This window comes from Cebus imitator, unplaced genomic scaffold (assembly GCF_001604975.1).
Source record: "Cebus imitator isolate Cc_AM_T3 unplaced genomic scaffold, Cebus_imitator-1.0 Scaffold346, whole genome shotgun sequence".
Taxonomy (NCBI): domain Eukaryota; kingdom Metazoa; phylum Chordata; class Mammalia; order Primates; family Cebidae; genus Cebus; species Cebus imitator.
Genome location: NW_016107661.1, coordinates 797,085 through 812,741, shown reverse-complemented (window position 1 = coordinate 812,741; position 15,657 = coordinate 797,085). Strand labels below are relative to the sequence as shown.

The 15,657-nt window shown below is 51.8% G+C and overlaps 1 protein-coding gene across 2 annotated transcripts; it reads right to left on the bottom strand.

The window, feature by feature from the left end:
* Nucleotides 1-385: 385 nt before the first annotated feature.
* On the bottom strand, nt 386-15,149 carry ALG1 (ALG1 chitobiosyldiphosphodolichol beta-mannosyltransferase). 2 transcript variants are annotated; one of them, XM_017506045.2, is made up of 13 exons: nt 14,907-15,149; nt 13,977-14,054; nt 13,442-13,545; nt 11,088-11,236; nt 9,175-9,264; nt 8,389-8,499; nt 7,545-7,666; nt 7,122-7,160; nt 6,421-6,480; nt 5,157-5,267; nt 3,456-3,570; nt 1,954-2,029; nt 386-1,024 (listed from the first exon to the last, which is right to left on the bottom strand). In XM_017506045.2, the coding sequence occupies exons 1-13, from the start codon at nt 15,112-15,114 to the stop codon at nt 893-895; spliced, it is 1,395 nt and encodes a 464-aa protein (XP_017361534.1). In that variant the 5' UTR covers nt 15,115-15,149; the 3' UTR covers nt 386-892. The 2 variants fall into 2 exon arrangements, with proteins under 2 accessions (XP_017361534.1, XP_037586396.1); XM_037730468.1 differs by lacking the exon at nt 14,907-15,149 and adding an exon at nt 14,618-14,636.
* Nucleotides 15,150-15,657: the final 508 nt, after the last annotated feature.

The window sequence follows — 15,657 nt, the reverse complement described above, 5'->3', positions numbered from 1 at the left end:
TGCATGCCCCCTTTCTGCCAGCAGTTCTAGTTCTTAAGAAAATCACGACAGGCCAGGCACAGTGTGGCTCACGCCTGTAATCCCAGCACTTTGGGAGGCCAAGGCAGGTGGATCGTGAGGTCAAGAGTTCAAGACCACCCTGACCAACATGGTGAAAACCCCATCTCTATTAAAAATAAAAAAAAAAAAAGCCGTGTGTGGTGGCACATGCCTGTAATCCCAGCTACTCAGGAGGCTGAGGCAGAAGAATTGCTTAAATCTGGGAGGCAGAGGTTGCAGTGAGCTGAGATCATGCCGCTGCACACTCCAGCCTGGATGACAGAGCAAGACTCCCTCTCAAAAAAAAAAAAAAAGAAAGAAAATCACCATAAATCAGACATGAAAATTCTGGCTCCAAGAAAAGCATTTTCTTTGTGCAAATAAAGACGTGTGTATCAAGTATGATGTCCCCCGATGTGGACACTCAGTTCCTCACAAAGCCAGGCCTGCAGTAGCTGCCACATCTCTGGGCTTACCGTGCAGCAGGTGCTTGTTTTCAAGACAGGAATCAAGATGTTAGGAACACAGCAGAAGGCAGAAAGGCGACACCTGGAGACCAAACGCAGGACGAGGAGTACTGCAGAGGTCACGGGGAAGTCACAGAACAGGAACACGCTAGCAGCTAGCAGGAGCATGGGACATGAAGAACAGAAGAGAGGAAGTGTTTCTGAGCCTCCAAAAATCAGGGCCGACCACAGCTTCCTGGGCCACGGAACTCCTTCATTCACCAAACTGCCGTCATTTCAGCTTCTGACCACTGGGAGGCGCTGCTCAAAAGGGTTTGCCCTGAGACTCGGAAGCAGCTGCAGGGAGGGCGGCAGGGGTCGTGGGGTTTTAGCCTCTGGCCCAAGGGTCATATGTCTGTAACCAAAGGGAGCACAGTCTGCACCCAGCTCTCATCCCATCGGAGCTGCTCTGACTCCTGCAAGTTCTTCCGGAACTGGTTTAGTTTGCCCGCAGGATCAGGAAAGTTTGAGAAAAGCATCTGCAGAAAAAAAAAGAGCAGAACTTACCTCATCGCCTGTCCCCACCCCATCCCACGTCACCGTCTGGCTGACCCCAGGTTCCCGACCCAGCAACACTCCCTCCCAAGTCCCTAATTCCCTCACCCTGACTCAAGGTCCTTCACGCCCCAGCAGAGCTCTGTCTACAACTTGACACCGCGCTTTCTGGAAACTTCCCCACATGTCCCACTTTCCCACACTCGGTGTCCTGGAGCACCTCCCAGCCTCTACACTCTGTGCCCTCCCCTGCGAGCACCCTCCTTTCGGCCTTTGGCCAACACAGTCCCACCCATCTGTGAGTAAGGAGGTGATGTTGGTATTCTTTTCAGCCTTGCTAAACTGCCTAAATCAAGGATCACAAAATACTACAGCCTGTAGGCCAAATGCGGCCCACACCTGTGTTTGTAAATAAAGTTTTATTGGAACAAAGCCACACCCCTTCATCTACAGATGGTCTGTGGCTGCTTTCACACCACAACAGAGTCCCATGGTTCTGACGGAGACTGGGGACCCTAACGTAAAAGACTTCCAACCTTTACAGAAAAAGCCTGCCAATCATTCTGTTGTCAAGAATGATATGTATTACTTTCTGCAATAAGAAACAAGTATCCTGGGCAGAATCTCACCCATCTTTCAAGGCTGGTCCCAGAAGCTCCCTTCACCCACCCACCTCCCTGATCCTGATCACTTCCTAAACTGCAACCCAGCCCACCCAACTCCAGCATCATTTGTGTAGTATCAGCTCTTGTAAACAGAGGGCAGACAGGGGTGTGTCCTAACTCTCCCGAGCCTACTGTACTGAAACAGCACAGCACAGTAGGCGGGCCTGTGTGACCTCTGCTCCCTCCCTGGCTTTTCTTCCCCACATGGTCCCACCCTGGCTTCGGGAAGCAGGGATCAGGAAGGCTACCTGCAGCTGAGCTGCCAGTTCCTCTGAGTTCTCGAAGATCAGGCCGTTTTCATCATGTTTCACCAGCTCATGTAAACTGCAGAGAGAACCATGGGGGTCTGAGAGCCGCCTGGAGACGACACCAGGCCCCCAGGGTGCCCACCTGGGCTCCTACCCCACCCCACACCCAGCCCAGGCTAGGGCCTGGAAGGGAGGGTTGGTTTCCTGGAGCTGATTCTGAGATCTGGCATCTGAAGGGTATAAAGGCCTGGGAGGGTGCACATCAAAATGTGCACCAATTTGAGGAGGGGGCCTTAAGAGAGGGTTTGCACCTTCTGTGCTGTACACTCTTCAAGGACTTCAGAATTATTTTTGCATTTTTTTCTTAACTCCATGTTCATAAAAAGGCAACCCCCGGGGGATGTGTTCAGCACATAAAAGATGACTTCTCTCAGGCACTAGGTTTGATCCCGACATTCCCTGAGCTCAGCTCACACGAGGGGCCCACATCCCTTAATCCCATCCAGGGGCTGGCTTGCACTGGGGCTACTGCTTCTAGAATCTAACGCCACTCTTCCCTAACACCCACCTGTGCTGGGTGGAGGGAGGCCACAGCATCACACTCATTTAACTGAGTGAGCTTGGCCAAAAGGGACATGGGGAGAGAGAAAGAAAAAAAGGAAACCATGTCAGCTTGCAGGCAATTCCATCCAATTATACTCTAGGAGCAAAAGCCCTAAGTGGACGTCTAGTATTGAAGATGCTTTTCTTCATATTAGGTTGGTGCAAAAATAATTACCTTTTTTTTTGGTAAGATGGAGTCTGGCTCTGTCACCAGGCTGGATGGAGCCCAGTGGTGCAATTTCGGCTCACTGCAATCTCCGCCTCCTCATCCCAGGTTCAAGCGATTCCCCTGCCTTAACCTCCTGAGTAGCTGGTACTACAGGAGCGTACCACCATATTCAGCTAATTTTTTGTATTTTAGTAGAGACGGGGTTTCATCATGTTGGCTAGGATGGTCTTGATCTCCTGACCTCATCCTCAGCCTCCCAAAGTGCTGGGATTACAGGCATAAGCCCCTGCACCTGGACAGTAATTGCCTTTTTTTTTAATTTTTTGAGATGGAGTCTTGCTCTGTCACCAGGCTGGAGTGCATTAGCACGATCTCAGCTCACTGCAACCTCCGCCTCCCAGGTTCAAGCAATTCTCCTGCCTCAGCCTTCTGAGTAGCTGGGACTACAGGTGCACACCACTACACCTGGCCAGTAATTGCCATTTTTAATGGGAAAAACCTCGATTACTTTTGCACCAACCTAAATATAACATGAGGTCTACATGGAAGCCAACTATTTCAGTGAGGCTCAGCCCAACCCCAGTAACCGCACGGCCTCCTGGTCATGACCGCCCGTCTGTGCTGGACTGACCGAGGGGCAGTGCCTCGCTGTGGGCAGCTCACTCTGCACTGGTTCCCCTGAGCGGCGAATCTGCCAAATCTATCCCCAGAAAGATTCGGGTGCTCCTACCACTTGAAGTTCACCGCACACACCGGCAGACAGCACCCGAACATGTCCACCACCTTCATGGGCAGGTCCAGGCCACTGGAGGACGTGTGCAGACAGACACCCAGGTCTGCCGAGCCTGCTAGGCAAGAGGGGCGGTCAGAGCGCTGGCCTCTGCCCTAGGAACACAAATCGTCCCAGCACCGTGAGGTGACACCCCCTGAGGGGAGCGAAAATCAGATAAGGCCCCCGACAGCCCCAAACACAAGTGGCTTAAGCTGGCCAAGCAGCCACACAACCTGGCTGGGACATCTGAAAACAGAAGTTGACTCACATTTTCTACATAATCACAATTTGTGGGTTTTTTTTTTTTTTTTTTTTTTAAGACAATAGTCTCGCTGTGCGACCCAGGCTGGAGTGCAATGGCGCAATCTCAGCTCACTGCAACCTCCACCTTCCAAGTTCAAGCGATTCTCCTGCCTCAGCCTCCCGAGTAACTGGGATTACAGGGGCACGCCACCACACCCAGCTAATTTTTGTATTTTTAGTAGAGGCAGGGTTTCACCACATTGGCCAGGCTGGTCTCCAACTCCTGACCTTAGGTGATCCACCCGGCTCGGCTTCCCCAGGTGCCGGGATTCCAGGCACGAGTCACCATGCCCGGCCACACAACTTATGTTAAAAGAACTCCTGGCAGTTATTGCTTAATGGATACAGAGTTTGTTTGGGGTAATGGGAAGGTTCTGGACCCGGAATGGTGGGTGATGGCTGCACAATACTGCAAACATAGTGAATGCCACTGAGCTGTACACTTAAAAATGGTTAAAACAACAAATGTTGTTATATTTTTTACCATAATAATAACAGGCCAGGACCGGGGGCTCACAGCTACAATCCCAGGACTTTGCGAGGCTGAGGCAGGCAGATCACTTGAGGTCAGGAGTGCAACACTAGCCTGGCTAGCATCGGGAAACCCCCTCTCTACTAAAAAAAATATAAAATTAGCCGAGGCTCATGGCAGGCACCTGTAATCCCGGCTACTCAGGAAGCTGAGGCTGGAGAATAGCTTGAACCCAGGAAGGCGGAGGTTGCAGTAAGCCAAGATCATGCCATTGCACTCCAGCCTGGGCAACACAGCGAGACCTTGTCTAAAAAAAAAAAAAAGAAAAAGACTGGCTAGAGAGTCCTGCAAGGCAAAGGCCCTCAGCTCCTGACTGCTCTGCTCATTCCAGGCTGGAAGATGCAGCTCGGCTCTACACACCCGAACCAAGCGCCAATTCCTGCCTCGGAGAAATCAACAGGGAAAGAGACAGAGGCAAGGGAGAACCATCTCACCAGGAGAGGCAATGCTGTTTGACACATCGTCCCTGTACCTCCCAAAGCCATTGCCCACCCACACCTGGGCAACAGTGGCCCCAACCCCAGGCCCAGCCCTCCTGCGGGAAGGAAGAGGACTGAATGGAGGACGTGGCAGGCTGAAAGGGGGAGGCCTCCTCAAGTCCCTTGGTAAACAGCCTCTGAGGCCACCTGGCAGGGAGGGGCTGGCACACCAGGAAGTAGCCTCCTCCAGGGAGTTCAGCCAGAGGTCTCAGCAGCAGGCCAGGCCCCTGTCCCTGTCCCCAAGTGGCTTCCAGAGTAACCTTTTCAGACAAAGTCTACCTGCCCACACCTGTTCCGCACCCTTAAGGCCCCACCTCCTCCCTGAGCCTCCTGCCAGCCTCTCACCTAGAAGCAGGGGGTAGTCCTCGGCTTCCAGCCAGGGGGTGCAGACCTGGATGTTCTGGAAATGCTTCTGGCGGATAAGGCAGCTGTAATACTCCCTCAGCGGCCCTTTGCCTTCACAGTAAAGAACATATATTGCCATGGACCCATTTCTGTCTCTGCCACATGGCCCCAGGCCCAAGACACTCCCCCTAGGAGTGAGGGACCCCTTTCCCAGAAGCCCCACCCCTCGGCAGCTCTAGTCAGGCCCCATCCAGGGCATTCCAGAAGCAATGCAGGAGCCCCAAGATCCGCAGGGGTGTGCACCCTGACACCTGAGGCGCAGCCCTCCACCTGCAGCCAGCTGGCCTCAGGCTGCAAACATGGCGGGGGAAGCTCTGGCCTGGCACTGGAGCACCCATTAGGTGGACCCGGGCTTTTGTCTGTGTTATACACAGGGGACATGAGGACGGCCCCTGCCCTGCCACAGCCCCCAGAGCACATGGCATGGATTCCCGGCCGCCCCTGGGAGCCCAGAGAGCAGGGGAGGGAGGACAGCAGGACCAGCAGCTGCCCCAGACCCACCTCCTCCCACACAGATTCTGCTTCTTTCGCTCCTCACAGAGTTACCTTGGAAGGGATCAGAAGCAGTAACTGTGGGACAGGGGCTCTTCAATTTGAAAAATTAAAAGATGCTTAAGACACCAATGACATGGCCAGGTGCGGTGGTTCGCGCCTGTAATCCCAGCACATTGGGAGGCCGATGAGGGTGGATCACCTGAGGTCAGCAGTTTGAGGCCAGCCTGGCCAGCCTGGTGAAACCCTGTCTCCACTAAAAATACAAACATTAGCCAGGTGTGATGGCACACGCCTGTAATCTCAGCTACTCAGGAGGCTGAGACACGATATTCACTTGAATGCAGAAGGCGGAGGCTGCAGTGAGCCGAGATTTCGTGACTGCACTCCAGCCTGGGAGACAGAGTGGGACTCTATCTCAAAAAAAAAAAAAAAAGATACCAATTAAGTAACAACAACAACAAAAAAAAGACGCTTGGAAACTAGTGAAAAAGTAGAAAGCTTGGTATCTCCAAATTCAAATCTAGGTTCCCTGCCCTTCTTCGAAACCCTCTGAGCCTCAGCTTCCCCCACATCAAGCAATTTAAGACCCTATGGCAGAGAGCTGCAGTGAGGACTAGGGAGGCAAGGTCTCGGGAAGCACATGGTAAAGGCTGCGTGCCCCTCCCCCTGTGCCATCCCCCAACCAGACACCCAGGGTCCCAGGCGGTACCTGTTATCACACAGACGAGAGAAGGAAGGTTGTGTCCATCAAGAGTCAGTTGTTCAAACTCTGTATTAAAAAAATAAACAATTCTATATGGAATTTCTGATAGAAATTTTTTTTTTGTTTTTGACAGTCTCGCTCTGTCGCCCAGGCTGGACTGCAGTGGCACGGTCTCGGCTCACTGAAACCTCTGCCTCCCAGGTTCAAGTGATTCTCTTGCCTCAGCCTCCCAAGTAGCTGGAAGTACAGGTACCCACCACCATACCTGGCTAATTTTGTATTTTTAGTAGAGACGGGGTTTTGGCATGTTGGCCAGGCTGGTCTCAAACTCCTGACCTCAGGTAATCTACCCGCCTCAGCCTCTCAGAGTTCTGGGATTACAGGTGTGAGCCACCACTCCCATCAAAAAACATTTTTTAAATAAATAACAGCCAGGGTCATCTGGTCAGGTGGGGAAAGGGCACTGCTCTGGTGGGGAGGCCACCGCCCTCTCTGTGATGCTCTCCCGGAGGGGGCATTTCAGCCTGAGGGGCTGATCACTCAATAACCCAACCCGGGATTCAGAGACGCCCACACCTCCACCACCCCTGCTGTCCCCAGGCTGTCCCCAGTGGCCCGGGGCAGGAACACGCTGTAGGCTGGGCAAGCAGCTCACAGCTCAGTGGCCCCAACAAGCCCAGAGCTCCTCACCACAGCCACACACCTACTTTCTAAAGCTGCCAGCAGGATGGAGAAGTCTTCATCCTCTACGAGAAGAGAACTGAATGTCAGGGGCCTTTTCTTTTTCTTTTTTTTTTTTTTATTGCATTTTAGGTTTAGGGGTACGTGTAAAGAACATGCAAGACTGTTGTATAGGTACACACATGGCATTGTGATTTGCTGCCTTCCTCCCCATCACCTGTATCTGGGATTTCTCCCTATGCTATCTCTCCCCAACTCCCCACCCCCTGCTGTCCCTCCCCTATTTCAGGGGCCTTTTCTAGACACCCCCCTTCCAGCTCACAAGCCCTCCCCTTCTCACTGAGACCAGGGTAGGGACCAGGGGGCATGCAAGACCGGCAGGGGTGAGGAAAACAGCCTAGCCAGGTGCCCATCACACCAACCCCAAGGGCCCCAGGGCTCGTGCAGACCTGTCCAGCTTGTGCTGCTGACCAGCAGAGCTGGCCGCCCGCGGAGACGTGTCACCAGCCCGCTGCCAGCATCCCACTCTGTGAAGGCCGACCGCTCCATGGCTGGGTCCTCAGGTTCTGAGCTGAAGGAGCAGAAAAGAAGCCCGTGAGAGGCCACAGAGCAGGCCCAGGGCCCAGGACAGGCATCTCCTGCCATGGCAAGGCCTGCAGGCTCCCAAAGGTTGGGGTGCCCAGCCACATCAGCAGCACCAGACCACCCCTGCCACCCGAGGCCTAGGCTTGCTTTCTCTGATGTTGCTGCTGGGTGCTAAGGTTACGACGGCAAACAAGACTGACTCATGCCTCTTCTCCATGGGGGCTACTGTCTTACCGTCCCCTCAACTTCAGATGAGGTGCTGTGACGCCCTTCCAACACCACCCCAGCTTACCCAGGGGCACAAGACAGGGTGTGTGGACCTGCACAAAGGTCCCCTCCTTAGCCCCACGAGACACCCCAGGGGACACACAGGTCCACAGATCCTGCCACAGGCCTGGGAACCAACTGGCTGGAGAGTAAGACAGTGCAGGAGTCAACAAACATTTCTTAAAGGGCCAGAGAGTAAATGCTTAGGCTTTGAGGGACACAGGTTCTCTGTTGCAAAACCCAGCCCTGCTGCTGTAGCTCAAAGGTGGCTGTAGACAACTCAGAAGGGAATGAGTGTGTTGTGTCCCAACGAAACTTGATGTACAAAAGCAGGCGACCGGCCTGTAGCCTCAGTTGCCAACCCCTGGGTGAGTGGGTTCCCAGGTCTGCAGTGAGGAGGGGAGAGGCCAGGGCAGGGGCAGCTGAGGGTGGGAGGCCTACCGGGCCCTGAATGGAGAGTACGAGCCCCCCAGCTTCATGAAGAGCCGGTGCTGCACGTCCAGAGGCGTCTCTTTAAAGAAAGATGCTGGCTTGTCGTAGACGGTCACGGCCCTGCAACGAAATCACAGCAGAGCTACTGGGAGGGCAGAAGAAATACCTCAGGAATAAAGGACCCACACGATCCAGGAAAAGGATGCTTGGGGAATCCAAGTCTCAGACAATGAAAAGAAGCAGCTTTGCAATTATTTGGGAATGCACAGAGAGACGTCCTAGGCCCATAACTGCCTGGACCCCCCCGGGGGGCTAGAAGAGTAGAAACTCTGCCCCCTCCTCCCCCAGCTTCCTCAAACACCAGGGACCACCTCCCAGCCCCTCAGTGTTTCTTTGGTTTTTTTTTTTGAGACCAAGTCTTGCTCTTTGCCCAGGCTGGAGTGCAGTTCGGCTCACCGCAACCTCCACCTCCCAGGTTCAAGCAATTCTCCTGCCTCAGCCTGCCGAGTAGCTGGGGCTACAGGCGCCCACTACCACACCTGGCTAATTTTTCTATTTTAGTAGAGACAGGGTTTCACCATGTTAGCCAGGCTGGTCTCGAACTCCTGACCTTGTGATCTGCCTGCCTCGGCCTCCCAAAGTGACTGGATTATAGGGGTAGGCCACTGTGCTCGCCCAGCCCTCAGCATTTTAAACTACCTCACCAGCATGACACAGCAGACAAGACAGCTCTCACTGCAGCCATTCAGGGGCCCTGCACCTCTCCCAGGCTGCCATCACCCCAGGCCGTGGTACCTGATGTGCCAGTTCTCTGCCAGGTCTTCCCGCATGGCATTGGTAACACACAGGTTCAGGTGGGAGAGGCGCCCAAAGAACCTCTCATACCTGAAAATATGAATCAGCAGTCAGCAGAAGCCTGGACAGACCTCCACTACAACCACGGTGTGACTCTACACCCCTCAACGCAGAAAAGCCACAAAGCAGGGAGAGTCTGAGCTCCCTGAGCCACACCTGTGCCAGTGTTCTTTCTTTACACTGTAGACACCCTTCTTTATGTTGTGTCACTTGTCATCTTAAATATAATCACTTTATATTTTATTTTTATTTTTGAGATGGAGTCTCACTGTCACCCAGGCTAGAGTGCAGTGGCACCATCTCGGCTCACTGCAACCTCCACCTCCTGGGTTCAAGCAATTCTCCTGTCTCAGCCTCCCGAGTAGCAGGGATTACAGGCAACCACCACCATGCCCGGCTAATTTTGTATTTTAGTAGAGATTGGGTTTCTCCATATTGGTCACGTTGGCCTCAAACTCCCAACCTCAGGTGAGCCGCCCACGTTGGCCTCCCAAAATGCTGGGATTACAGGCCCGAGCCACTGTGCCCGGCCAATGCAATCACTTCAAAAGGAAACTGCACTCCAGCCTCGGCAACAGAGCGAGACTGTCTCAAAAAAATAAACAAATACAAATTTAAAAAAATAAATAAAAGGAAACTGTGTATCTCTGCCAAAGTGAACATCCTCTCTCTTGCTGTAAAAGGAAGAAATAAAATAAAGGCCTCACTATTGGATCTCCGCCACCCTGACCTCCCACTGCAAAGGGTGTAAGGCCACGGCCTGCTCTCAACGTGGGGCAAAGGGATTCAGTGAACGTTGTACACACTCACTCCTAATTGAGACTGAGCCCTGATCGCAGGGCAGAGCCAGAACAGGGAATGAACGATTCTGGGTTATTTAACGCCGCCGGGGAATCAGGGCCTGTTCCTCTCACAAGATGCAGAGAAATCTCGGAAATGGGGGTGCCTGGGACGACACTTTGGTCCTCACGCCTAGCTGTGTGGCAAGAGGTGTCATCATTCTCAGCCTCAGTTTCCTGACTTGTAAAAGGTACACCCTCCTGAAGTGCAGGGAGATTGAACAGGGTAAAATACAAAAAGGGCTTGGCATGCAGCAGGTGCTCAATGATTGTTTGCTGTTGCTGTCAGCACTGCCAGTGAACAAACTCATCAGGGCAAAGGCAAAGCCAGCCAATGGCCCAAGGCTGGAAGTACACACGGAGGCTGGGCATGCAGATCAAGGCAGATGTTATATTCGGGCTCAAAGTACAGCAGACGACCTTCCCAGCTCCACGTCCCACTGCTGCCACTGGTCCTTCTTCCCTCCCTGTCTCATAGGCTACAGCAACTGTGGCCCACTTCCAACAGCAGCCCTGGGTTTTAATTTGGGGATCGGCCCTCAGACACCCTCTGTCCATGGGATATGGATGCTCCTGAGACCCAGATCTTTTGCTGGAGCATTTGCCCCAGGCCCAGCCTCAAAAGGCAGATCAGAGGAAGGCAGGTAGCCTACATGAGCCAATCAGAGAGGGCTGCCCTCCCCAAAGGGCATGGGTGGAGACGAGAGCCAGGAGAGCTCAGGAACCACCTCCTCCAGAAGGGAGTGTGGAGACAGACTTGAGCCAGGTCCCAGTGACACTGCTTAGCTCAAAACCATTTCCCTGAACATTTCCATTCCATGGACCAAAAAGCGTGGTCCTTTGCTGAGGCCTGTTTCTATCCCTTGGAACCAGCATCTAGCCGGATCCACCAGCCTTGCCGCGCCTCCTGCAGAGCACACAGGAACTAGCTTCCAGAGGCCCACAAGGACCCTTCTTCTCACTCATCCTTGAGGGGTTTGGGGACAGTATTCTACCCACTTCCCAGACTCTCACCACTTGGCCAGCAGAACGAGGGGGTGGTTGGGGCCATGGACCAGACCCATGATGGAGTAGCCATAGTTGTGCCAGTCAATGACGAGTTTGCTTCCACAAAGGCAGCCCACAAACCAGCAGACAGCAATGCCAGGCAGCCCTGGGGGGTTCTAGGAAACACAGAGCCATGAAGAGGAGGAAATCAGACCACAGTGGGCAGTAAACCAAGTGAAAACAGTCACAACACACATGGTGATGAGTCTATGATCTTTACAGAGCTCTTGATAACAACAGAAGAAAGGCCCTCTCCATCATCAAAATACGTGTAAAAAGTCATAAAAGAAACAGTGGCCCAGGCTCCGAGGCTAATGCCTGTAATCCCAACACTTTGGGAGGCCAAGGCAGGAGGATCATTTAAGCCCAGGAGTTCAAGACCAGCTTGAGCAACACAGTGAGACCCCATCTCTACAAAAAATTTAAAAATCAGCCAAGTGTGGTGGGACATGCCAGGAGCCCCAGCTACTCAGGAGGCTGAAGAGGAAGGATCGCCTGAGCCCAGGAGGATGAGGCTGCGGTTAAGCTATGATTGTGCCACTGCACTCCAGCCTGGGTGACAGAGCTAGACTCTGTCTCTAAACAAACAAACAAGCAAACAGAACTAACCAACCTGAAAAGTCCAAGATCATCAATAATCAAGGAGGCAAAAAACAGAACAAAGAGATGCCATTTTTCACCTGTCGGAATGCAAATTCCAAAAAAGTCTAACAGCATCTGGTGATGGGAAGCATGCGGGAGAAGAGGCACCTCCACTCAGCAGGGGACAAACTGGCCCAACCTTACTCTAAAGCTATCCAGTAACATACACATTTTTTAAATCCATCAACTTTAACTGTATGTACAAGAGCAACTCCACTGCTAGGAATTTACCCTAAGAAAGAAACTGGACTTACGAGAAAGGCATATGCTCAGTGTGCTCTGCTTGGAACTGCACTGTTTGTAAAACTCAAAACAAAATCAGGAAGAATCTGAGTATCCATTAACATGAGACTAAATACATCCAGTATGAAACATCACATATTGGAATTCAATGCTGCCTATTAAAAGAGGAAGGTGCGGGCGCAGTGGCTCATGCCTGTAACCCCAGCACTTTGGGAGGCCGAAGCAGGTGTATCACCTGAGGTTAGGAGTTCAAGATCAGCCTGGCCAACACAACGAAACCCTATCTCTACTTTAAAAAAAAAAAAAAAAAAAAAAATTAGCCTGGCGTGGTCATGGGTGCCTGTAATCCCAGCTACCCAGAAGGTTAAGGCAGGAGAATCACTTGAACCCAGGAGGCAGAGGGTGCAATGAGCTGAGATCGCACCACTACACTCCAGCCTGTCAATGGCAACAGAGACTCTGTCTCAGGAAAAATAAAAAATAAATCAATAAATAAACAAAAGAGAAACCTGCTTCTGTATGTTAAAAAATGGTTTATAAAAATTTTTTTAAAAAGAGGTATTCTTCCTTCAGCTAGAATTTTTTTTTTTTTTTTTTTTTTTTTGAGACAGAGTCTAGCTCTTCTTAAAAAAAAAATTTTTTTTGTGGTGGCCAGGCACAGTGGCTCAGGCCTGTAATCCCAGTGCTTTTGGGAGGCCAAGGCAGGCAGATCACGAGGTCAGGAGTTTGAGACCAGCCTGGCCACCATGGTGAAACCCCATCTCTACTAAAAATACAAAAAATTAGCCAGGCATGGTGGTGCACACCTATAGTCCCAGCTACTCAGGAGACTGAGGCAGGAGCATTGCCTGAACCTGGCAGGCAGAAGCTGCAGTGAGCTGAGATTGTACCACTGCACTCCAGCCTGGTAATACAGATGGAGTGAGACTCCATCTCAAAAAAAAAGTGATAAAGGGAAGAGGTTACAAGTATAACTATAAAACCAGACTGACTACCTAGGTTCAAATCCTGATTCCACCACTTCCTACCTGTATGGCAATGGGCTACTTACAGAACCTTTCCAGTCTAGGTTTTCTAGTCTAAATAAGAACAACCTTAAGAAACAAGTTCTTGTATTACCTAAACGTAATACTTCCTAGGGTTACTGTGAGGACTAAATGAGTTAATACATGGAAAACACATGGATACACCGTCAGTATAATGTAAGACTCTATCTGTAATGACACAGAGAGCATGGATAGGTGCCATCAATAGACACCATAGACTCCTGCTCATGTCTTTAAACATTTACACACACAACACACACACACACACACACACACACACACACACACATATGAATATGCAATATATTACCAATCTGTGCATGTTTTTAAAAGCTGGAAAGTAAACTGTTAACATGGTTCTGATAGAGGGAGGAAGAGGCTGATACACACCTGGAGAAAGATATAGGTACCTGGCTCTCTCCACATCAACTTCCACAGCAAGTACACGGCCTGGAATACAACTTTCACTCCGTACTGCAAAACTCGGGGCCCAACTGCAAGTCAGAAAACACCTGTGACTACCAAAGGAGCTTCTGGGAATCTGCAACAGTTTTTTTTTCTTTTTTTTGAGACAAGAGTCTTGCTCTGTAGACCAGGCTGGAGTACAATGGCATGATCTCAGCTCACTGCAATTTCCGCCTCCCAGGTTCAAGCGATTTTCCTGCCTCAGCCTACCGAGTAGCTGGGATTACAGGCACCCGCCACTACACCCGGCTAAGTTTTGTATTTTTAGTAGAGACAGGGTTTCATCATGTTAAGCTGGTCTCGAACTCCTGACCTCAGGTGATCCACCTGCCTCAGCCTCCCTAAGTGGTGGGATTACAGGAGTGAGCCACCATGCCCGGCCTCTGCAAGACTTTTCAAACAAACACCCCCCACCCCCAATCCATGGGTTTGCAAGAATCTGGAGTTGACTGCACCCTACCTGCAAGACACTGAAGTTCTGTCAACTCCACAATCTGAATTCTGTTGTTCTGCAATAGCTCATCATGGGGTTTGGAGTCTGAAAAGGAGAATGATCCCTTTAATGTACCAGAAGCAGCAATCTAAAGTCTGATAATCTCCCAGCTCAGGCTGAATCATTTTGGAAAATAAGATTTTTCAAAACCTCTCTCTGTTCCTCACTAGCCAGAACTGAGAATGTGGCCAATTCTTGTTCAGATTCCTCTAGAAAGCTCACAGAGAGAGGGCATGAATCTTACCGACCTTCACTTAACACAATGCCTGGCACACTGCAGGTGCTCAATTAAACTAGATTCTCTGGATGATGGACTTTTCCCACCACAGGGAGATCCCTAGGAAGTCCCACTCTACCCCATCACCCTGGGATAGCAGACTCTTTAAACAGGGATCAAAGGCAACAAATGCTGTACCCACTTCTCCCTGAGATGGGCTGAGCTACCCTCTCAAGATGCCGACGTGGACAATAATGAAGGGGCAGACATCCCTGCCCTGCACACTGTGGGGAAAGCTGGACATGAAGCTCTGCATAGAGGGACGAGGAATGAGAGAGATATGCTGCTCGTCAGCTCAGACAAAGCCTGACAAGGGCAGCTGCACACGGACACAGCTACCAGCACTGGCCCTGGAGTCCCATGCATCGGGGTTCCACTTGCTAGAATTAAGTGAGACCACGCAATGGATTCACTTAACACAGTCCTGACACGTGGCAAGATTAATGCCGACTGTACCTAAAGACCCGCCCAGGAAAGGCTGGGTAAAACCCGCTCGTCCAATCCCGGAGAGCTGCCCAAAGGCGGCGACAAAAGGAGCACTTCCGCCTCGACTCCCCGGGGCGGTTGGAGCCGAGGGTCAAAGGCTGAGCATCCTCCCTCCCAGACCCTTGGGCACTCACTGCAGAACCCCAGGAGGGTCACCGAGAAGCCGTGCTTGGCCAACGACAGCACGTGGTACTGCATGCGGGGGCTGCGGCCCACGTCGCCCAGCACCACGGCCACTACGTGCTGGGCCGCGCGCCCCCGCCGCCAGCGCTTCCATCCTCCCAGCAGCAGCAGCGGCAGCAGCAGACACAGCGCCAGCAGAACGAAGCAGGACGCCGCCATTTTGGCGGGGCCGCAGCAGTCACGTGACCTCGCTTCCGCTGGCGGGCGCGCTCGGTGTGCGCAGTCGCAGACCAAGTGTCCGAAGTGGGCCGAGAAAAGGCGGGATGGGGACGTGGTTCTCTAAGAGGGGTCCGGGGAGCCCTTCGGGTCCAAGAACTAGTAGTAGTAGGACACACGTACTTACACCAGATTCCTTACACACCAGTGTATTTCCCCGACTAAAGTAAAGCTGTTACTGTATTGGGATGTAAGAACTCTACAGGGCTCTAAAATCATTTCAAAATATGGTGAGACAAGAATTTGGGTGACTCTCATCCTAACACTGAGGAAGGAGCCAGACGCTGACATACAAACTGTAGAGTTACGTCTATGTAAATAAAAGCCAGTCCTTGCTGTTAGAAGTCAGGGGCTGGTAACGTGGGTGCGCTGCATTTGGGGCGGCACAACAAGCAGCATCGTACCTGCCCATTTTCCAGGGTATACATCACACTTAATAAAACATTTAAAAGGTAGAGAGGGGATGCCTATAATCCCTGCACTTTG